The 24823-nt window shown below is 41.3% G+C and overlaps 1 protein-coding gene across 3 annotated transcripts in view; it reads left to right on the forward strand.

Moving 5' to 3' along the window:
- DPYD (dihydropyrimidine dehydrogenase) overlaps positions 1–24823 on the forward strand; it is an 829935-nt gene that overhangs the window by 701098 nt on the left and 104014 nt on the right. For 2 of the 3 annotated variants that reach the window (XM_061633709.1, XM_061633707.1), the window contains one exon: positions 16827–17006. The exons of the other annotated variant lie outside the window; for it this stretch is intronic. In XM_061633709.1, the coding sequence (XP_061489693.1) occupies positions 16827–17006 (180 nt within the window). The remainder of the gene's footprint in view (positions 1–16826; positions 17007–24823) is intronic. 3 annotated transcript variants of the gene reach the window in all.

The raw sequence follows: 24823 nt of genomic DNA on the forward strand, positions 1-24823 counted from the left end.
AGTTTTCTAACTTCACAAGGTAGCAATTATTTGTGTAGGTGTAGTCAAAATTTGACTATATAGTTAAAGGTTGACTCTGCACAATTTTCAATTACATGTGAGATGTTGTCTCCAAAGGAAGAACGAATACACCATCTTACAGAATGACCCTTGAACATATTTTCCAAAATTGACCTTCTGCAAAACAGCATATGGACTACGTTGCCAAGAGGTCATTTCACAGAAGCAAAAAGAAAGGAAGAGAAATATTTTAGAAACTGAGATTTTTGTAAAATGTTCCAACAGTCTCCATTTTCCTCTTCCTTCTTAGGAAGTTATTATCTGGGCAGAAAGACAAGGAGTAGAAAGCAGTCTCTTGGGTAGTGTGAAAGTGGGTTTTCTACTTTATTCCTGTAGGACTCCAGGGGTCAGAGAACTTTTCTCCTTTCAAAGATCACAAATAAGTTTCTTTCATGGACACAAAATTGAGTTCACAAATTCTTATAGGCAAGCTGATGGAGCCCGAAAGCAATTTTAACGGAAAGAAAATATAGCAGTATTGAAGGAAGAAGCTCAAAAGGATGAGAGGTTAATCACTCCAGGACTAAATTGAGGTCCCAAGACAGAAAAATTGTTTTGCTGGCTGGTTTTGATAGACTTGCAGCTTACAAAAATATGGCTCCTTGGGAATGTGCCTCAAGGGAACAACAGACGCCTGCTGTAATGATATTGTTCATTACAGACTTCTGTCTGCCCACAATACCATCTCTGTGGACCAAGGAAGGTCCATCCTGAATTAAGCCAAAAAGAGTGAAATTCCTCGCATTCTAGCTCTTTCTCTCTCTTCTCCCCCTGGCATATTTGGTTGAAATGTTTTAAGACAATTTTCAGATAGATGGGTCTGTTGATGTTCAAGTGGTCTTGGCTTTTTGACAGCAATCTTAGGCTCTGGGCCACTTTGTACATTTGGCAGAATCAGGAGGTAAAGCTTTTTATGGAAGGTACCATTAGAAGCAATAGGTGGCAAATTACAGTTTTGAATGCTCCCCTCATAAAATGCATGTAAAATTAGCAGGTGAGGAAGAAGACAGGTTTGGCATAGCCTTCTTCCTGACATGCTATGCAGAGAGATCCCAGCCCCATAAGAGTGTTTAAATATATAGCTCTCTCACTGTCTCTCATCTGCAGTTGGTATGGCCCAGGACAGGAAAAGCTTTATCACTTCTTTTCTCTGAATATATAAACTGGCCCTCTGTCTCTTAAAAGGAAAGCGGGAACAGCTGAAGTTGAGAACTTGAAGGGAACAGGTTAAAAACAATAGAAAGGTTGGATAGTATGATGAGAAATAGAAACAATAAGCAACTTTGGTTTCCTTCATAGCATTTTGCTGTTTGACTGAATTGTATTTAGGATGGCATGTATGTTGAAAAATATACAGAACCATACATGTTGATCTTGAAGCTAGCTTCACCTCAGTTGGTGCCAAATCTTCTGATAGCACTGGCACACTTTTTTTCAGAGTTAAAATTGGAGACATGGCTAATTTGCATAAGTACATAAGAAGAGCCCTGCTCCAAGGGGCGGCCAGGTGGGGCACCGGCCTGAGAGCCGATGAGGAAATCCTGTGGTTTACACAACATCTTAATTATGAAAAAAATTACATAAAATAGGGTGAGGATTAAAAAAAATATCTTGCCGATTGCAGTCACGGCTGCAAAATCTGTGCCAGTTACAGCCACAAGAGATCGATGCCGCTCCGAAGGGATAGTGAACTAGCGAATTCAGTCAGGATACAGTACCAGGTTCGATTTTGTCGGATATTCTCTCCCATCCCTAATACCTGGTCAGCATTCTTGTTAATCTAGCCCAGGCTTGGTGAACTGCCAGCCCACAGACCAGTCATGGCGTACGAGGCTTCCTCAGTTGACCTGCGAGGCTGTTTATGGCAAGCCGTGCCCACCTGCCCTATACTTGATGTCATACAGGTAAGTGGGGCTTGGCCAAAATGTTGTGGCATGGCCAAAGTCCTCTTTTGCAGCTTCCAGAGGAGACTTTGAAGTGTTGTGCAAAACAGGAACCCAGCACTAAGCCAGATTACCTCCCCATGCATCATTGGCAAGTTCTATGTAAGCAGGGCTAGTATGCATGATGGAAACCTATTCTCCACAGTAATGAGTTATTGCTATCTGAAGAAACTATGTTTAATATGTGCAATATGTTATAAAACAGGGAACGCCAACCTTTTGGGACCAGAGGGCACATTTCAAACTTACTGGGGACACCAGTCACAAAATGGCTGCTATGGGAGTGTTGTGTAATACAAAATGGTTGCTGCAGGGGGTATGGCATTTCACAAAGTTAGAGTAGTCATGGTGTAGCTTTTCTCATAATTGTATTTCCATACTAGAAAAGGCTTGGCTTGTTGAATTTCTGCCTGCCATATAGCTGTTAAAGGCACAAGAATTTGTTTTCCCCAATGCCGACCCTAAACCAAAGCCTAAGCTGCCATCCTGTACCCCCTTATCTGAGGTAAGCCCCATTAAACACAAAGATACTTACTTCTGAGTAGACATGTATACCATTGTATTGTAATACTGTACACTGTATACTGTACATTGTATACTGTAACTATACAGTGAATTCTTAAGGACTCCTTGGCAAGGTTTATTCTAACATGCAGCTAGACACATTTTGTGCAGTGTCAAAACAAACTGTGCAGTGTGAAATAAGTTTTTGTGCACCTGGGCATATGGGAGTTAATATTTTTTTTAAAAAAAGAAATAGGTGAGAAAAGATAAAAAGAAATAGAAAATGGAGATCAATACTGGTTCCTTTCAAAACGTCATAACCTTGTATTTAATAGTATTTTATGGGACTAATTACTTGCCTAGTGAAAGGTATTTATTGATTCATATTGAACTCTGTTTAAACAGTACATTATATAAATGTTACATACCAGTACAAAACTAACACAGAACTTAATTGTTAATAGGGGAATGTGCATATGCAGTAGGCATTGCATCACTAGATTCTTGATGTTCATCAGCAGGTGCCAATGAGAACATAGCTGCAAATGTTGTGTTAGCAGGTGTTGCATGAGGTACATGGGCTAGCAGAGCCACTGTAGGTGGTGATTATGGTGAAATGTTGGATGCTGCTTGCTAGGGCTGTGGGAAGTTGGTTTTGCACCAGCATTTCATTCTGGTACAAAGTTGTATAACAATTGACTTGGGAAAAGGAACTTTTAGGTTGAAAGGATATACAAAAGATGAGCAACTAAAGTGGCTGAATGGAACATACAAGTTTTAAAAAATCAGTAAAACCAATTTCCCCCCTCTATCCCTATCCAAAATCCCTACAAACCCAAACTTTCAGCAAAGAACTCATTCCAAAGGCACAGCGATGCAGTCAGGCGTGTAGCAATTGGGGGGGGATGATGACAATGGCCCCCAAATGATAATTCCGCTCCCAGTGAGATTTCTCTTCAGTCCCCACATTTCTAGCATTGCAGTAACTTAAAATTTCAGTTGAGGTTTTAGAAATACAGTCTAGGCATCCAAAGAGAGGGGCAGGGCAAAGTTACCAAGGAAATGCAAACACAGCAAATGTAAGGGTTAAAAGTGTGAATGAAGTCAACACAAGTCTTGATGGCTGGGGGAGGGAATTGGCAAACCAAAGGGTTTGCCATTCGAGGAAGAAAAGGTGGGAAGGACAGTATTGTTAGGCACTGCAGAGCATTTTCCTCTCCCCTGTAATGCTCAACCAGCCTGTAGAGGTGGGTGGGTGTTATTAGTGCATCTGATGGGTGTGCCTAGGCTTTTGGGGCTAGACTGTGCAGCAGCCTAGCCGAGTTCAGGGCAGGACCAGAGAAGAAGCAGAGAGGTGAGTGAGCTGGCTCTCCAAGGTTCATGAAGCCGAATGAGACCTTACTAATTTGGGATGGTGTAAAAGCCGAAACGGAACGGAAAAGGCCGGAACGGGCCCTTTATAAAAGAAATTGATGCCAAAAACACTGGTTAGAGACACATGTGTTAGAGACACATTTAGGAACAAAAACCATTCCGATAGGATTTTTATTAACCCTTTAACAACCAAAATGCCCTCCGGAACGGAATGAAACAGCCCGGAACGGCAACTTCCCAGCAAGCCAGACCTCTGAATTTCACCAGTCCCACATGACTACATGGGATGCATACAATAAGACACAAAACTTCCATGCAAACCACATTCCGATACCCATTCCGGGCTATAATACACTTTTACGCAAAACCGTCCGGAACGGTGACTTCCCAATCAGCCAGACCCACCAAATTCATCAGTCCAACATGACTCGATGGGATTCATGCAAAAAGTCACAAAACTTCCACACAAACCACGTTCTGATACCCGTTCCTGGCTATAATATGCTCTTACATAAAACAGCCCGGAACAGCACTTCCCAATCAGCCAGACCCACCAAATTCACCACTCCAACATGACTCGATGGGATTCATGCAATAAATTACAAAACTTCCACGCAAACCACGTTCCGATACCCATTCTGGGCTATAATACGCTTTTAGGTAAAACAACCTGGAACGGCGACTTCCCAATCAGCCAGACCTACCAAAATTCACCAACCGCACATGTTGCTGCCTCTCCTTTTGTTGGGAAATGGGAGATAACACAGGATGACCCAGGAACCTCTGGGGTGATCAGCAATACCTTTTCTTACTGTTTGTAGGTCGACTAAGCAGCACTATTGGTGCTGCTACCAGGTTGCGAATGGCTGGTGAATTGGGGAGAGAGAGAGAGAGAGAGATTGGAGGGGCAAGTCAGCTGGCAGAAGCGGGAGAGAAATAGAGTTTGCCTTCTGTGAAATAGATGTGCTATCACAGGAAAAAATTGGGTTCGAAGAAGTGCTCTTGTGTGCTTGGGCTCAGACTCCACCTCTGCCTTGTATTCAAGTTCTGGGCCAAACCTTACCAGTTTGCTTTCTGTGAAATGAGTTTCTGACACAACTACTTTCAAAATCAAGGTTATTAAAGTCTGGAACCTGTGGGAGGGACTCCCACTCATTGGGCAGAGTGCATGAGGTGGAGGCAGAAGAACTTTCCAGTCAAAAGGCTGTCAGGCAAGAAGGCTGGAGAACAGGACCTTGGACAGCCACTGCCAGTCTGAGGGCCAAACTAGATGAGATACCAATCATGCAATAAACAATTGCACGATGAGCTTTGCAACACTAAATTGAAGGTGCAGGGCAGCTGATCCCTAGTGGGGTCCTGACATGGGGGCTTTAGTCTCTGCACCTGCTGTTTACATTGGGGAACAACAACAACAACAACAATTGTACCACCTCCTTTGCCGAAAATGCCACACCACTGTACCAGCGTATATCAACAAAATCACAAAACAAAGCAATCAGATGTCAGGGTTGAGGTCAGTCCCTCTGACATTATCTGGCCTACAAAGTGGTGGGGCAAGCATCCATTCCTCCACCCAGAAAAGGTTTAGCACACCTGTTCTATGTATGGCTACGATGACACAAATAAATAAATATAACTATAAAGAGTAGTTCTGAAATACTGTAATGATTTTTCATTCTTCTAAAGATATTTTAACATATAGCATCATTAGCTATATTCTTCGGAAAAATATGAATCCAGTAAAAAATAAACACACATAGCAAGAAGTAAAACAATGTATACAAATATGTGTAAATATATATATATATATATATATATTCTAAAACAACATTAGGATATAAATGTAACATAATATAAATAGCAGCAACTGAACCAATATTTTTGTAAACATTTTGCAAAATAAATAGAACACAAATGTACTCTTTTGTGCAGATAGGCGTGCAAGATCATTTCAAGTAGAGAACAGTATTTATCAACACTGAAAATAATCATATAACATTAGACAAGATCATGTTATAGAGGAAAACATTTTTGCCTGTGGCATGGATTCTTCATTTGTCACAACACTTTGGACATTTGAATATGCCACGAGGAGCTTGATTGATCTCAAGGCAGGACAGATGGTACCAGTCCTGGCAGACTCCCTGGCAGAGAATCATTGTGTCCTCCTTGGGTTTCTTGCACAGATTACCCATTAAACACAATGACCAAGATGAATTATAATACTGTTGTACTGCTGAAGATAAGAATGCAATTGTAGACAATGATTCTTTAGGCACATTTCTTGAGACAGGAGTGTTGAAATTGTTCATGACTTTCTGGTTTCTTTGTTTCTTTGTTCTCTGCTGCTGTCTCTGAGTTGCACTTGGTTGTGGAAGTAATGCATTCTTGCCGAGCAGTTCTGTAGCAATCCACTGCTGTACAGGGACCATGTCTACTGGGAAGGGGATTGGAGAGCCACTGCACAACACATGTGCAAACAGACATACAAACACCCCACAGTTGGAAGAGTCCTTTTGAACTGGTATGTCAAGAGGTGCTTGAATGATCCACTCTGAAGCTGACTGCATCTCTATAAATGTTTGCAGCATGTTGGTGTACTTGGTGGAGATGCCATGTTTGGAATCAAGATACAGAATAATTTTCCACTTGAAGAACACAATCATTAGTACCCAGTGAGAACTGTGTACGTTGATGGGGATGAGCCAGATGTCCTTCATCACAACATCCAAGTTTGTGCCAAAGTTATGAACACTTGTTGTGTATCCCTGTAATTCCATGGACTGCATAATAAACGGGCTGAAGACACACACGTCAACATCTGTACTTGTCACAGTTTCTAAATTTGTTCTAGTAATTAGGAATCCCTCAATTACAGTGTCAACTAGCCAGTTTTGATTCAGAAGAGACTTCATGTCATCTGCATTGATGTAGACCCTTTGTATGGTTGAAATTCTCATGCGTGGATAGCATGTTATAGATTCCCATGGAACATGTTCTTTTTCCTCCATCAGCTTTCCTTGAGTAGGTTTTTGAGGGGTACTTGAAAAATAGGAGGCTTCCTGCTCAAGATCAAAGGCAAAGGATGATAATTGCCTCTCCAATCTTTCATGTTCTTTCTATGGGTTACAAAATGTTTAGGGGCAGGCAGTGTGTTGGCTGCTTGTGCTGTAGGAAAAAAGGGTTAGAATAAACTCTGGTCCCTGGTCCTTAGCTCCTGTAAAGCAGGAGACATACCTAAGCCTTTTAGAAGGAGGGGAAATAGTTAACATTCATCATACCTATTGTGTAGTAGTATTTTCAGAAAATACCTTCAAAGCACTACCTAATCTTAGGCAAACCAAGCATAGGCCAGATGCATGGAGGTTGCTAAAGGGAAAGGAAGAGTAAACTGTGGAGATTCCAAGGTCTAGAAAGTCAGATAGAAGTAAGAAAAGTGCATTAAAAGGGAGGGCAAAACAGCAGTTCTTTAGGACCCCAGGGATTCCTATTGCCTGTTGTCCAAACAACTCACTTGTCAATCACAGCACAGACTTCACTCATTTGCTAATAACACTGACAGACAGGAGCAGCCAGGCTGGTTGATTTCACAGAAGTCCCTTAGAAGGGTACCTGCACATTTTGCTTGCTTTCTAGGAAGGCTAGAGACTTACTTTTTTAAAACAATGAAAGCTCAGATCCTGTACTATCTTTTGGGGGCACCATTGAAGGCCTTTTCAGGTGCTGTGGTGCCTGCGGGCAATGGGTTGGCTACCCCTGTTATGAAAAATAATACAGACTTTTTCTCCATCCTAAGTGTTCATTGTATAAGATACATTTCTATCTGCTGATGTTTTGATGGCTTCTGAATGAAATATATTCATCCCATTTCTATATTTCCAAAAATATTACCCAAACTAGCAAAAATGGAAATGGTCTTAATCATACTTTGGGAATATAAATGGATAGGGCTTTGTTTCATGCTTTGGCAACTCTGAAGTAATAGGTTAATTTATTTTGTTTCTCATGACAATTTAAAATACAAAAAAATAAAATGGCGGCAAATGTGGTTAACGTGCTGCATACATAAAATTTTACTTACCTTTCGTGTATTGTCACTGAATAACATTTCAAAGAAGAGTCAGCCAAATTAAAAGTAATAAAATCAAAGCAGCCTATCCATAGCAGGGCCGTTCGAAGATACAGTATCTTGAGTACAGAGTTTTTGTTGCTTATCCCATTGATACAATCAAAATATTAGAAACACTTGAGGTCAAAGGCAGACTTCCTAATCAGATGGCATTTGGAAAGCTCTTTAATTTAGCAATCTTATGCAGTTCAGTAGCAAAGTTGAACTAAGTCTCCACCTTTTGCGGAAAGCAAGATGGCATTCTGCTAAATGCTAGAATTTTATCATTTCAACAAAGAAAGGGGGGGGGAGAAATGATAGCTGAGTGAAACATTTGTGATCGCCAAAGAATGTGCTGCCACTATAACAGCACCGATGAAAGAGGCTGCTGTCTCAATTGCCAGCAAACTACTTGGAAACTCACTTTGATCGCCTTTGATTGTCTGTTACCATTATTGCTAAATGTAAGACACAGAGGTATCACTGTTTTGGGTGTTGTACAGATGGAACAAATGGGAACAAATATGGTCGGATAGTCAACCTTTGCCATCTACTTATTTATATCCTCGGGCCCATGTTAGTTAATGAATGTGCAAAAACACCAGGAACCAGGTACATTCACATGCAGGTATTTCTAGCAGTTGATGTGGTTAATGAACGGAGAATCTGCACAAGTTGAGAGCATCAACAGGAAATTATGGACATTGCCCTGAGTCAAGGACCCAGCAGAGCAGAGAGAATGAGAGAAGGGGGGCAGAAGAGCTCATTCTGTCTCCCTGTCTCGGGGCATTTAAATTGATAGGTGCTGTCTACATGTTTCAATGGTGATCTAGGCCCTTCTAACAGGCAGAGTGAGGTAGATGCAGCAAAGGGGTCATGAAAGGGCAGCAAATTGTTAGATATTTATTATTTTATTATTTATTAGATTTATATCCTGCCCTTCTTCCCAAAGGGCAGCAAACTGTTAGATATGTATTTATTATCTTATTTTTATTTATTTATTTATTTATTAGATTTATATCCTGCCCTTTCTCCCAGCAGGAGCCCAGGGCAGCAAACAAAAGAACTAAAAACACTCTAAAACATCATAAAAACAGAGTTTTTAAAGACATCTTTAAAAATGTATTAAAACAAAACACCTTTAAAAACAGTGCATTACAGTAATCCACCCTGGAGTTTACCAGTGCATGGACAACAGCAGTCAGGCTATCCCAGTCCAGAAACGGCTGCAGCTGTCTTACCAGCCAAAGCTGGTAAAAGGCACTCCTACCCACTGAGGTCACCCGGGCCTCTAGTGACAAAGGTGGATCCAGGACCACCCCCAGGCTACGGACCTGCTCTTTCAGAGGGAGTACAACCCCATCCAAAGCAGGCAACTGACCAATTATCTGAACTTGGGAACCACCAACTCATGGTGCCTCTGTCTTGCTAGGATTCAGACTCAGTTTATTGGCCTTCATCCAGCCCACCACTGAGTGCAGGCACCAGTCCAGGGCTTGCACAGCCTCTCCTGATTCAGATGTTACAAAGAAATAGTGCTGGGTATCATCAGTGTACTGTTGACACATCGCCCCAAATCTCCTGATGACTACTCCCAAGGGTTTTATATAGATGTTAAACAGAATGGGGGAAAAGATGGTACCCTGCAGCACCCCACAGCATAACTGCCACGGGGCTGAAAGACAATCACCCAGTGCTATTCTCTGAAAACAATCCTAGAGGTAGGATTGGAACCACTGTAAAACAGTGCCTCCAATACCCACCTCACTAAATCATTTCAGGATACTGTGGTGAATAGTATCAAAAGCAGCCGAGAGATCAAGTAAGAATAACAGGGTTGCACTCCCCCTGTCCTTTTCCTGGTAAAGGTCATCATCAGGGTGACCAAGGTCAATTCAGTCCCATAACCAGGACTGAACTCAGACTGGAATGGGTCAAGGTGACCTGTTTTATCCAAGAGTCCTTGCAATTGCTGCGCCACAACCGTCTCAATCACCTTCCCTAAAAAGGTGGTATTTGCGACCAGGCAGTAATTGTCACAAACGAATAGGCCCATGGTGGGCTTTTTCAGGAGCAGTCGGATCACTGTCTCTTTCAGGACGGCTGGAACAACTCCCTCCCACAACGATGTGTTGACCACAGTCTGGATCCACGTGGATGAACCCCCTCGGCAAGCTTTAATAAGCCAAGAAGGGCAAGGACTGAGAAGGTACATTGCTGGCCACATTGTTGCAAGCACCTGGTCCGCATCATTAGGCCACATCAACTGAAAGAAGTTGCAGCAGATGTTGCACTGGACACCTCACTGGGGACTACAGTAGATGTGGATGGGGCATCAAGATTGCTGAGCAACTTTACCCTCAAAGCACCTTGCAAACAATTCACAGTGGGCCTCCAAAGGGTCTAAAACTCCATTTCCTGGAGTTGATGTCAACAGACCCTTGACAATATGGAAAAGCTCCACTGGACAGCTATCTGAGGATGTGATGGTGGCAGAGAAGTGGGCCTTCTTCACCGCCCTCACCGCCAATATTTAATATTCATTATTCATGTATCTTTACTCCCAGGGAGTAGTACTTGTGGGATTTTCTGCCCCAGGTTCCAAAATAACTTGGCCAGCCTTGGGTCCTGTGCACCTTGAGTTGGGATCATGGATCTCACAGCTCCTGCATCCTCCAGGCAATAGAGTCTGATGGGAAGACCTCTTGAATCAGGAAGAGAGCTAATTATTCTTTTCCAACTGTGGGTGTAGCAATACAGATCTTTGGGGTCAAGGAATCTTAATCAAGCAATCCCATCCAAAACTGCTCATTTTCTTCAACATCCCATTGATGAAAGCAGAAAGTTCAAGCTGTGTACATGGCAGTGCACCCATGCCACATGGATATGCAGTGCATGTCAGAGTGCAGCCCCTTTGAAATCTATTCCATGCTGCTTTGAAGGAAGAGGCACTGGTGCTAATCAGGCACTGCTTGGAGATGTAAGGATTCAGTTGCACCTGAGTAATTTGTTTGTTTGGGGTTTTGTATGAATTGCTGCTTCCCCAACAGCTATCCCAGGTCATGCAGAACCCTACTGACTGGTTTTTCACTGACCTAATAAATGCTTGTTGCTGCACCCTGCTTGCTTTCTAGTCCAGTGTGGGATCTCAACCTGACTGGTGCCATCGCAATATGCTTTGATGCAATGCTGGGGATTTGGTTGGCCTCCCCAATTCTATGAATTCAGTGCATAAGAACATAAGAAGAGCCTGCTGGATCACAGGCCAGTGGCCCATCTAGTCCACCATCCTATTCTCACAGTGGCCAACCATCCTTATATTATTTCCTTTGATGCCATCAAAATAAGGTGAAAAACACTAGAAGTCACATTGTGTGTAAAATGAGAACAGTTGTGCCCCAGTGTATTTCAAGTGCGTACGCACTGTCAAAATACCATAATGTTTCAGCATCAGAATCTGGTTTGTTTGAATTATATAAACCAATGTTATCTTTTACCTGCATTTTCAATGCCCCCTTTCTTTTCCTGAGCAGCCAGGAAAAATCTTTCCCATACGTTTAAAAATTAGAAGCCTTTAGCGAACAAAGAAATTTAAATAAAGCATTGGTTGAGTTTTACAGTTAAATAACCTGTGGAGGAAATTATAATGATGTTCTGTATAATTGTTCTGAGAAGGAAAGAGAGAGAGAGCGAGAGAGCTTAAATCTATGGAAGGCATAACAGACCTAATTAATGCTCACACTGTTCCTCCAGAGAAACAGATTTTGTGTAATGTAAATGGGCTGCATAGGAAATGTTCTTGTGCATATTTGATACTTACTCCTTGTTTTTCCCTGCACAGCTGTAGTGTACAGTATTTCAAAGGGTAAAGTGTACTCTCCTCCTATCTTCCCCCATCCCTGAACAATAGTTTGTAACATACAGTTTGTGACACCAAATACTGTTACCTATGATTTTATCACTTGTGGCCTCACAAGTTGTGTGAGCTAATTTTAGGTGATCAGATGGTGTCTGCGTATGTAATTGGAATAGGTGGGCCTTACATATTTCACCACACATGCAACAGAACTTGCCTTGCATATGGATAATACTAATACTGTGCTTTCTCTTGCCTTTTTTTCTTTTACCATCCTCCATCTATTAATGAGAAACAAAAATTGCATTCAAAAATTATCAAAGGGGACAAAAACATTCTGCAAAGTTCTCATCGGTCAGATGCAGTTTTTCTGTGTGTGCTCGCTTTGCTTTTTTAAGGGTGTGTCTGTGAGGTTTTTTTCATTCATTCTACTAATAACATTTAAGTGGTCTGCATCCTGCACTCTCCTGGGTACTGTTACGGCAGTAGCTACGATTTTTGGATTTCTTATTCCTTGATCCGTTACAGTGGACCTTGGCATTAGAGCCAAAGTAGCAGTGCGCCCTGGGAAACCAGCCTCCTTGTATACTCAGAGTTGTTTGTGACAGGCAGGGACTAGCACAGACTTCCTGGCCCCTCATGTGTTAAACTAAAATTCCAGTCTTTGACATCTTCAGAGGAAAAGAGCTTTACAATAATAACACTGCCATCCAGGTAAATCTATAGCCTTTTGAAATACAAAGAATAAGGATATATCATCTGTATAACAGGATCATTATATTAAGTACTTTGCCATGAGGTTTCTTAAGTACAAGATTTTTACATTACATATCTGACAATGATGAGCATCTTGTAAATAACAGGACAATTAACTTAATGTATGCATCTCACATCTGGCGCAACCAGGATCCCAGCCCTTGCATTTCAAAGCACATTCCAGGATGTTCTTTGTTCTCCACTAGTCACATAGGCAGTGTCACTCCTTTCCCCTCCCAAAATTACATGTAACTCTACAAGGGCAGGGAAGATATTTAGGATCGATTCCATGGAGTGAGGAGCCCATCTTTTGGGCCTCCATGAATTCCTCCCCACTTCACACTGCTGTACAGCACAGGACAACCAGACCAAGGAAGGATGAGGTCTCTCATATCTCGCTCCAGGTTACATTGTGGGTGGAGCTTGGCTCCTGAGTTAGGTATAAAACCTCAATCCTAGCTTTGAGTCTCAACATTTCTACAGGAAAAGTATTATTCTAACGCTTCTTTCTCTCTTTTTCTTTCTCTTGGGTGAGAGTTCTTGGATGTGAGAACACAGGGTCTCTTTGAGGGCTCATCCACATGGCTATTCCTGTGTGTCTCGTGCTACTTGCATCCCTTTGTAATTCGCATGGTTCACATGACGTTGCAGGCAAGCAGAAGCTATAACACAGTTTCCCCCTTTAAATCTGTATCAACCCAATCCAATTATAATGTGAAAAGGAAAGGAAAACCCGTCTCAGCTTTGCTGATCTCCTCTGTGTAGGTGCTTTACTTCAATTTTTTTTAGTGGGTGGGCTCTCTTATGCCCCATCATCCACTCCCTCTCTCTCTACTGCTTGCAAAAGCTGCAGCAGCCACTGCCTATTTTACCTTTCACTCACTCCCCCCTCTATTCAGTTAGTTTCATGTCAGTTGCACCCCAACTGACAAGAAACAATGAAACGAGACAAAAACCCTCCCCTTCTCCATTAGCAATATCCATACTCTGGAGGGAGTAAATGTAAAATTGGGGGCGGGGCACAAGGAAACAGCGATACTAAACCTTTACAGAGGAACGCCTGCTTGTGTGAAAGGAAAACAGTGGATTGGAAGCTACCATTGAGCAAGAAGTGTGGACCCTGAAAAGCGATTCCGATGGTAAAAGCAGCTTCTTTAATACAAAGTTAGGATCCCGTGTGGATAAGCCCTTAGTCTCTATAACTCATCAATTGAATGAATACAGTCAGCTAGAGATTGCTCACAATTTCACTGTAAATAAATGTTATATTTTTCCTATTTCCCCTCTTTGAATAAAACCAACCTTTATTTTACCTTTTGTGTGCTTTCCTGTTTCTATACATATATGGGCAAAGTGCGGTTTAACTCCTGTAAAAGGTCCTGTTAGCTCTAAGTACGTGCTGGGCCTCTTGTGGTGTACAGACATCTGGGGGATTCATACATACATGAGTTTTAACAGTACCTTGTTTCCTAAAAAACCCATTATGTCCTCAACTGGATTTTTTTATAAACGTGGAAAGGCAGGGAGGCTGCCTACTGCACACATAACAGCTGTTCATTTTTCTTTGTTAAGGGACGTCTTTTCACTTGTAAACAAATCAGTGCAGAGTTATTCTTTTTTAAAGGTAAAAGGGCAGACTTCCTTTAAAAACAAACTCAGCTAGCACACTAGGTGTTCAGAAGTTTCCCTCCCCGGCTTCTCATGCTTCAAAGTTCAGAGGAAGACGTCATGAGGTAACTCCTCCCATGTTGCTTTTTTCATAGCAGAAAGTGTAAGCAGCCAGGGAGGCTGCAGAGTGTTGGAGAAATGTTTAATGGAAAGAAACACACACCCCATACACGTTCACCCCACAAAAATAAGGTTAAGCTGAGTCCCACACCCTCTAAAATTAAAGAAATTCTGAAGAAATTCTAAAGCATCCTGAGAAAGAGGCAGAAAAAAACTGAAGCATCTTTCACAGGTGAAAAAGACTTTTGACAAACTGGAGAACAGATTTCAGCACAGCACTAAATAATAAAGTTCTTTGTTAATAACACAAATAGAAGCCAGATATATTATAATGTTGAATTCTGTTGTCAAGGCTATATGCTTCATGGCTCATTTCCCAGTACAGTTCTAAACAAGCATGTAGGAAAGTAAGTAGAAATGGTAACAGGTGTATGTTTGTAATCTAAACGCTGAGCTTGAGCCTTCAAGTTACTTTGTTGAGGAAAAGTAATATTATGTCACACTCCAGTAAAATGCACAAGCAGTAAGCCCATTATCTCACTGGAACTTATTTATGAGTGAATACAGTGCCTTGCAAAAGTAAATCAGACCCCTGGCCAATGCTGTCATATTACTGAATCACAAATGGTACATTTTAATTTCGTTCTGTATGATATTTTATTTTGAAACGAACTCAAAATCAATTATTGTAAGGTGATACTGGTTTTATATTGGGAAATTTCTATAAGAAACATAAAAGACAAGCATGTTGCTTGGTAGAGCCACCTTTCACTGCAATAACTGCTTTAAGTCTTTTGGGGTAGGTATGTACTAGCTTTGCACACAGTGTCAAAGTGAATTTGGCCCATTCTTCTTGACAGATTCACTCCAGGCCATTCAGGTTTGTTGGACATCACTTGTGGACCGCAATTTTCAAAGAGCGCCACAGATTCTCAATGAGATTGAGATCAGGACTTTGACTGGGCCACTGTAGGACATTCACCTTTTTGTTCTTTAGCCACTCCAATGTTGCTTTGGCCTTGTGCTTGGGATCATTGTCCTGCTAAATTTCCTGCCAAGCTTCAGTTTTTTAGTGGACTGAAGCAAGTTCTCTTGCAGTATTTCCCTGTATTTTGTTTCATCCATTCTTCCTTCAATTTTAACAAGATGCCCAGTCCCTACTGATGAGCAGCATCCCCACAGCATGGTGCTGCCACCACCATACTTCACTGTAGGGATGGTGTGTCTTGAGGCACGGGCAGTGTTAGGTTTGTGCCACACATAGCACTTTGAATTTTGGCCAAAAAGCTCTATCTTGGTCTCATCTGACCACAAAATCTTTTCCCACATCGCAGCTGGGGCACTCTCATGCTTTCTGGCGAATGCCAGACATGCTTTCAGATGGTACTTTCTGAGTAATGGCTTATTTCTTGCCACCCTCCAATACAGGCCAGTGTTATGCAGAGCTCTTGATATAGTTGACTGGTGCACCATTACTCCACTCCCAGCCCCTGAACTCTGTAGCACCTTCAAAGTGATTGTTGGCCTTTCTGTGGCTTTTCTCACAAGTTTCCTTCTTGTTTGAGCTCTGAGTTTTGAGGGATGGCCATTTCTTGGCAGTGCCTGGGTGGTGTGATGCAGCTTCCACTTCCTGATTATTGATCCAACTGTGCTCACTGGGATATCCAAACACTTGGATATTATTTTGTACCCTTTTCCTAATCTATGCATTTGTATTACATTCTCTCTCACTTCTGTAGAATGCTCTTTGGTTTTCATTTTCCTTCAGATCCACAGCCTAACCAATGATCCTTCAACAGTGGTGTTCTTATCTTGACAATGTGACAGCAACTTTAATGATTCACAGGTGGAGGTCAATGGTAAAGTAACTGTGTCCTTGATAGGGCAATTTCTTTCATCTGTGTAAACTGGGAGATTCCACAGCACAGGGGTTGAATACTTATGCAAGCAACACATTTCAGTTTTTTATGCTTCTTACAAACATTTCCCAACATAAAACCAATGTCACCTTACAATAATTGATTTTGAGTTTCAGTGTTTCAAAATAAAATATCTTATAGAACGAAATTACAATGTACCCTTTGTAATTCAGTAATATGAGAGCATTGGTCAGGGGTCGGATTACTTTTGCAAGGCACTGTATATCCAAGTACATGTATTATTAAATAGCAATAGCAGTGGCTAAAAATTCTGACTCTTCAGCTAGCACTTCTTGGCCAATGGACCTGGACCAATGCGCTAATTGCTAAATCCATAATACTAAAAAAAGAAGTGTAGAACAGCTCATTCCCCTGACTTTTTTTCAACCTACTAATGGCTACCAACTTACTGCAAAAGCTGCAGCAATTGAAACAATCCCTGATCAATGGGTGCCTCAAAAAGCCACAGGTACTAATGGGATGTCATCTTTGATCACCTGAGTTCTGCTCCTTCTACTTCTAACATCAGTAGATACACATTTCCATAGTAACTAAGTTTATATTGTCTATTGTAGGTGTGCAGTGCAATACAGAATCAAGATTTTACTGTGATTGAGGATTACTGCAGTGGGCTGAGAGCTTTGCTTTATCTGCAGAGCATGGAGGAATTTAAAGACTGGGATGGACAGAGTCCGTCAACTATAAGGCATCAGAAAGGAAAACCTGTGCCCAAAATTGTTGATGTGATGGGAAAGGTATGTTACACAGACTACTTTCTTTCAGATACTTGGCCATTCCTGGGGTCCAAGGCATGTTAGTTACTAATTTATTTATAATATTTTTATGTCACCTTTCAACATAATATAAAGCTGCCACTATACTACTGTCTTCAATGCAAATAAAATCAAGTATTTAAGTTGTAAGTTTTTGATCTAACAATCCTAGCCATGCCACATTCTTAACCCCTCTTTTTACCAGCTTCATTTGTTCAAAAAATGATACCCATGCCAGAAATGTGGCTGTTGAGCTGGTCAATTGTCATCATTATATGGTGTGCAAGTACAGGCGCACACTACTATCAAAGCCCATCACAGTCATACAGCTTGGTAAAAAATAAAATAATTATTGTTGTAGTGCCATTTTTAAATATATATATATACATAGCATGGACACACTTTTTAAATTTACCTAATACTTAAGGCTTACTTTAAAGTTTTAATATTGTAATATTTATGCCCAGTTCATATATGCAGAGTGCTGCATGGGTGGCCACTTGAAATTGAGCTTTTGGGTGCAATGAGACAGGGAACATTATGTGGAATGGTTGCCAGTGTGGTAGTAATTAACTGCATTTGGATTAGGGATGAGTGGATCAGTCTGTTTCCAATCTGTGTCAATTGTACATGCCTTTACTTGTAAGTTTGTTCTGTTCCTTTTCTGCAATAATTTTTAAAAAACATTAATATGTATTTAAATATGTATTTTATAACAAAGTGCATATTTAAATACATATTTTATTTCATTGTTTCCATTTCTAAACATTTTATTCTAAAATATGCATTTTAAAAGGATTTTTGTATTTTTTTTTAGTACAATTGGGAGAAGTGTGAAATCCAAAGTATTAGTACATTTCAGTCCACACATTCATCTGGGAGGTACCATTATGACAACAAACCTAGTCTCCCTCCTTCCCCTCTTCCTCTCGAGTATGTCTATGAGGAGTCTGGAAGCTTTCATTTCCATTTTAGATTAACTAGGTTTAGAGTGTTGTTCGAACCCTAAACTGTGGTTAATCTTAACTATGGTTAATAAAAACAACCCAGTTTCATAAACTATGGATTGAATTTGGCTTGTTTCCAAAACCATATTAGAGACAAACCTCTAATTCAGACCTCTGCATTCAGACAAGCTGCAGTCAATTCAATTGGAAGTGAAAGCTTCCAAACTCCTCCTTGTGGCTACACCACAGGAAGTAACATGAGCAAGCAAAACCATTGCAAAACTGTAGTCTCTTGTTATGTCCGAGCCAGTCCATTGTGTTGTGAGAACAACAGAAATCATTGAGACACTTTGGTGCTTAACTAGGAACTATTTATTTGTTACAAAAATTAAAACAGCAAAATGAAATACAATGTATCTGGAAGACCAAGGGCAAAAGGTGGGTTAGTGCCATATATTATCCACACATTTATTATTATCCACATGTTCCGCATTTATTGCCTGCCCTTCACCAACAGGTTTCAGGGCAGGTTGCAAAATCTAAAATACAATATTGAAAAGAACTAAAACACATGTAAAAACAACTGGTTAGCTAATCGTTATTGTTGTTGTTGATTACATTGGTTAGTTGCATTATACAAAAACAAAAATCTCAAAGCAACTTAACAGTTCAGTTCAGCTCACTCCCAAGAGCTTGAAATGATGATACATCAACTAAGGGTAGAGACACACTGTTGTGCTGGTTCCATTGAGTCTTCACCTCTGTTTTCTGAGAAAGGGGGGCACACAATGCTAGTCAAACTCTGCCTCTTTTTACTTTAAAGGCCAGTCGGATCAGCTCAAGTGTTTTTTTTTAATTCAGTGTCAGATGGATTTTACAACTGATTGGTAGATCAACTTTTTATCCCTCCTGGTGTGGCCAAAGGAAATGCTTTGCTGTAGGCTCAGGCAGAGACGGTGATTGGCCCAACACTTTGCTGTGGACGGTCCTGAAAGTTCTGAAGTGAGGAAGGAAGTGGTGTCCAACCGAGGGCAGAGTTGCTTCAAAAGGCAGCCAGATAAACCATTCTTGCTGCTTTTAAAGTGACTAGTGTACCCACAGCCTAATACTGGTATGAAGCATTCTAACATCAATTTTTAAGGTTCATCACATGGAGTGGAGCCCACATACTTGCGTTTTGAGCAACAATCATGCCCTTGATTGTAGTTTGGAGCCTTCTACCAGAAGAGCATAATTGAATCATTGTGTAAAGGAAATTAAAAGTTTTGGGACTTGTGTTTACTGCTTTTAAGTTGCCAGTTTCACCACTCGAACACAACCCCTGCCGAAGAATGTGGTAGATTTATGGTAATATTGAAACCTGACATACTGCTTCTATGTATAACCCTACTATGCTCATACAGGCGACAATATGTATTCTACTTTGGGAACAAGAGTACAATTTATTAGTTCCAAGTTATTGTGTATGACCTCTTATACTAAGTTAAGAACATAACATAAGAACATAAGAAGAGCCTGCTGGATCAGGCCAGTGGCCCATCTAGTCCAGCATCCTGTTCTCACAGTGGCCAACCAGGTGCCTGGGGGAAGCCCGCAAGCAGGACCCAAGTGCAAGAACACTCTCCCCTCCTGAGGCTTCCGGCAACTGGTTTTCAGAAGCATGCTGCCTCTGACTAGGGTGGCAGAGCACAGCCATCACGGCTAGTAGCCATTGATAGTCCTGTCCTCCATGAATTTGTCTAATCTTCTTTTAAAGCCATCCAAGCTGGTGGCCATTACTGCATCTTGTGGGAGCAAATTCCATAGTTTAACTATGCGCTGAGTAAAGAAGTACTTCCTTTTGTCTGTCCTGAATCTTCCAACATTCAGCTTCTTTGAATGTCCACGAGTTCTAGTATTATGAGAGAGGGAGAAGAACTTTTCTCTATCCACTTTCTCAATGCCATGCATAATTTTATACACTTCTATCATGTCTCCTCTGACGCGCCTTTTCTCTAAACTAAAAAGCCCCAAATGCTGCAACCTTTCCTCGTAAGGGAGTCGCTCCATCCCCTTGATCATTCTGGTTGCCCTCTTCTGAACCTTTTCCAACTCTAGAATATCCTTTTTGAGATGAGGCGACCAGAACTGTACACAGTATTCCAAATGCGGCCGCACCATAGATTTATACAACGGCATTATGATATCGGCTGTTTTATTTTCAATACCTTTCCTAATTATCACTAGCATGGAATTTGCCTTTTTCACAGCTGCCGCACACTGGGTCGACATTTTCATCGTGCTGTCCACTACAACCCCGAGGTCTCTCTCCTGGTCGGTCACCGCCAGTTCAGACCCCATGAGCGTATATGTGAAATTCAGATTTTTTGCTCCAATATGCATAATTTTACACTTGTTTATATTGAATTGCATGTGAAATTAAGAGTACTGTTCTTCTCTAAGAATATGCTTTCCCGGAGTACAGAAAAGGAGGTGCACTAGCTCAATATGAGAGGTTTTGAATTCAGGTATCTCTTATATAAAAGATGTCAGTAGGCAGCACCCAGCCATGGCAAGAGATTATTACCATGGTTGCTTGGAACATGTGTATACAAATCTACTCTACCTCCATTTTCATGGAATAAGCCCTTCCAGAACATGCATGAATTTAGCTCAACCATTTCCTATTGTGGCCCTGGCTCTATTCTGCCAGAGGACAGGTTGCTGTTTGTATGGTAGAGCTAGCATAGAAACTAGCACCAAATTGAAAGGATTATACAGTCATGTTACTGTAGAAATGCTTGCTTCGTTGTTGTGAGGTTATATTCCTAATCTTTGTTCATATTATGGGACAATTGTGAAGATATGCTAAAAGAGCCAGTACCCATTAAAAATGTAATTCTTTCCCAATAGCCGAAGCTGATGAAAACAAGGAATCATTAAAGACTCTTACAATATACATATATTTATTTCCCACAATGTATATGGAGGGACTATGGTTCAGTAGTTGCCCACATGCTCTGTATGTACAAGGGTGTCAATGTCTGGCATCTCTAGGAAGCTTCATCTCTAGATGAGGCTTCTCAACATAGCAACACTGAAAAATGTCTCTGCCTGAGAACCTGATGAGCCATTGCCAGGCAGGGTAGACTAGGGGTAGCCAACATGGTGCCCTCCAAATGTTCCTGGATTACAATTCCTATCAGCGTCATCAATGGTTAGGGATGGTGGGAGTTGGAGCTCAGGCACCACATTGGATACCTTTGTAGTAGTCAATAGTAGAGTGGATAAATTATTTATTTATTACCTCATGTCAAGGTCTCAGGGTGAATATTAGTATATATTAGTAATGTTAAGAAACTGGGCTCCTCCCTCCATCAATTGGCACCTGGCAGACCGCAGCAAGGGAGGGGAGGGGAGGGAAGGGTTGCAGGACCACTCCATTGGTGCAGCAGAAAGACCAGCAACTTTTGGTGCCTCTTGTGCTTGAACTTTTCCATTCCAGAAGGTCATTAGACTTCATTACACTGAGTAAAATGGTCTTATTCTGTTTCTAAAAAATGCCTAGTCTTGATCAACACATGCAGGAGAATGACTGTACTACTTAAAACTGCAGGTGGGAGATACAATATGCAAATGTTCCCCCATGTAAAACACAAAACAAAACCTCCCAGCAGCTAAAAAAAGATCAAAAAAAGCACATCAAGGGAGAAAGGCTAATCCATGCTTTTCTCAACTGCACTACTACTCTAATTGCAGAGATTTTTTTAAAATTAACATTAAAAAGTGACACATGCATTCCCTGCCTGGTATACATTCTGAAGCCTCAGAATTCTATCATTTCATTCTATTGCATATGTAGACTAAGCCCTAGACTTTGGCTTTGACTCTCCAAGTGTAGAGCTGACCCTTCCAGCTGTGACTTGCCCCATAGACAGCATGCTTAAGAAGGCATTTCCGGTCAGTGTTAAAGGCCACAATGGAATGAAAGAGTAGAGGCAGCATAATCTTAGGTATGCTGGTGCCCAGCCTCTTTCAGTTTTATAAGTCATCTCCAGCACCTTGAACTGAGCCCTGGAAGCAACATGGAGCTAGTTCAGATGTGGGCTTGACTGTACACGGCAAATCCTTATTTTCTTATAATTTCACATTGGCAAGTTTATTAATGTCTTTGAAAATGTCATACCAATTAAAAGAGATTTAGAGTTGGGACCACATTCTTCTGATTTAAATGTTGATGCCTGTTCTCTAGAGGATCTTGACCTCTCTTTCCACTAATCTGGTTGGTGCTGAGAAAACCCAGGAAGCTAACCCCACTGCAGCCATGCAGGAATTCTCTCCACGTAGTTGCCATGCTTAAGCATTCCCAATTTGCAATAGGATTCCTCAGAGACTGTTGCCAGCTGGAATATGTTACAGCAGGCTCAGGGTGACTTTTGCTTTCAACGAGGAGAGCCGTGGTCAGAACTGGCTTTTTAATTTGCTCCCCGGCGGCTTTTGCCTCCTCCACTGCTCAGACTAGATTTTCAGCAGGAAAAGAAAGGCTTTTGTTTCTGGCTTCTGGAAGAGATTCACTTTGAAGAGTGCTTTCAGTTATACATCGCGCCTATTGATTATCCTTCGAAAAATCTAATATAACATGGTTGAAAATGTTGTATAAAGCAAAGATTTACAAAAGAATAGGATTTGGAGTGTCAGATACCTCCAAATCTCTGCTTATCATTGCTGAAGACTAGAGTTATTTTCTGGAAGGGTTAGAGGGGGGAGGGGGGTTTCTTTGTTCTCTGTGAAGCTCTGAAATTATAACATTACCTTTCGATTGTAAGACAACCCTATCACTAAGCTCTGGAGAATACAGTATTTCTAAGTCTTTTTTTTTAAAAAAAATCAGCATTTTGTGTGTGTGTTTCAATTTCTAATGCTATGTGATTAAACTCAGGTTCAAGAGGCTACATACTAACTTTCTTCTGCTCCTGATATCCCACCCACCCCCATTTATTTTCATGCCAACACACAGCTTATTGACATTTGCCTAATACAGTACCCTAAGGAAACACCAGGACTTTCATATTTTGTTGTACCTTTATATTATGCAAAATAGCCACTGTGAGAGAATTCAGTGGCTACTAGCCATGATAGCTGTGCTCTGCCACCATAGTCAGAGGTAGTATGCTTCTGAAAACCAGTTGCTGGAAGCTGCAGGAGGGGAGAATGTGCCTACACTTAGGTCCTGGTTGCGGGCTTCCCATGGACATCTGGCTGGCCACTGTAAGACCAAGATGTTGGACTAGATGAGCTACTGGCTTAATCAGGAGACTCTTCTTATATTCGCTCATCTCCCCCTTTACAATGTTTTGAATGAGAAGGCAAGGCAAATTGCAATTCATAGTTTTCTCAGCTTGTCCCTATATCAATAATTAATTCTTCATGAAGGTATTAGGTGACAAGCTGCTTAAAAGAAACTTAAAAATCCAAAGGAATCTTAACCTAAAAACTGATGTCATGGAAAAGAATGAAGTAGATGGGCATGGGGAGAGGAAATCCCATCGTATCCAAGGTAGCTTTGGCTGGCAGTGTTGTAAAATGTAAAAAGAATGGGAAAGCAAATTACTTCAAACAATAGTTCAGTGTGCTAATTTTGTTTTAAAGACAAAATCAGATGCAAACATTGAAGTGTTTAGTAGTTTTTTGTTTTTAAAAAAGCCTGGTTGCAGCTTCCAGTCCTGCTAAATCATTGAACATTTCAGTTGTGCTTTCACAGATCCTCCATTACTCCATGATTTATTTATTTACAGGCAGAATCCAATTAGTCCTCCAGTGGAGGCGTCTGCTAATGGATGAGGGAAAACCATTTTTTCTGATTTTCCCCCATGCAGCCCCTTGCACCCTTCAGAAATCTGTTCTGGGAGGAACGTTGGGTGCATCCTCCATCTGTCTGCCAGCCAATTCACTCTTCCCCCATCTCTCTCTTCCCCTGATGACCCATTCACGCATGGACTCTCCTCACCCAAACAGGCCTTGCCTGCTCCATTTTTCCCTTCCCTCTCCCAGGCCCTAGCTCTTCCACTTTTTCTCTTTTCCTCCATTGCCATTTATTTATTCTTGCACTGAGGGATAAGCACAACCACTTTCTACTTTTTCTCCCCTTTGAGTCAACATGCCCTCCTGCTGGTAGCATCCAATTAGAACTGTTCTCATTCTCCTCTCTGCTGGTAGCATCCAATTAGAATGCCACCCTGGGCTCTTACTAGGAGGGAGGGTGGGATATTATAATAATAATAATAATAATAATAATAATGTTCCCTCTTCTAATGGGATGCTGCTAGTAGAAAAAGAGAACGAGTGTGTGAGAGAGCTACTCTAATTCAAGCCAGAAGCAGAGAGAACTGTTCCCTGCCATCCAGCAAGGTGGCTGTCCAATTGAAATGGCAGGAGGGCCTAAGAAGACAAGTGCAAGCGAAGATAAACTCAAACTGTGTGGCCATTATTATTTGTAATCTTGGTAATCAGCAATTAAAGAGCTTGGGGGGCACCTCGGTAGGTCTCTGTGGGTGCATTTGTTCCCATGGGTGCCACTTGGGGACCCCAGCTCTAACCACTATACTACAGTGGCTCTCATTTGTCTTTAGGAAACTATGCTGCCTCTGAACCTAATGCCTTTAACATTTTTATTACTTTATTTGCGAGCCATTTTGAGATTTCAAAAAAGGGTTAAAATAACAATACAATATCAAATGGGGTTTTATAAGTAGTGTTACATGCTGTCTGTGGCCCAAGAAGGGAGGGAGTTCCTTGCTTTCTGTTACCTTACTGTGTTTCAGGTATTTTTGCTGTGGGAAGTGTGCAATGTATCCCTTCAAGACGCACCAACAG

Source organism: Rhineura floridana, chromosome 6, assembly GCF_030035675.1.
Source record: "Rhineura floridana isolate rRhiFlo1 chromosome 6, rRhiFlo1.hap2, whole genome shotgun sequence".
In the NCBI taxonomy this organism is placed as follows: Eukaryota; Metazoa; Chordata; class Lepidosauria; order Squamata; family Rhineuridae; genus Rhineura; species Rhineura floridana.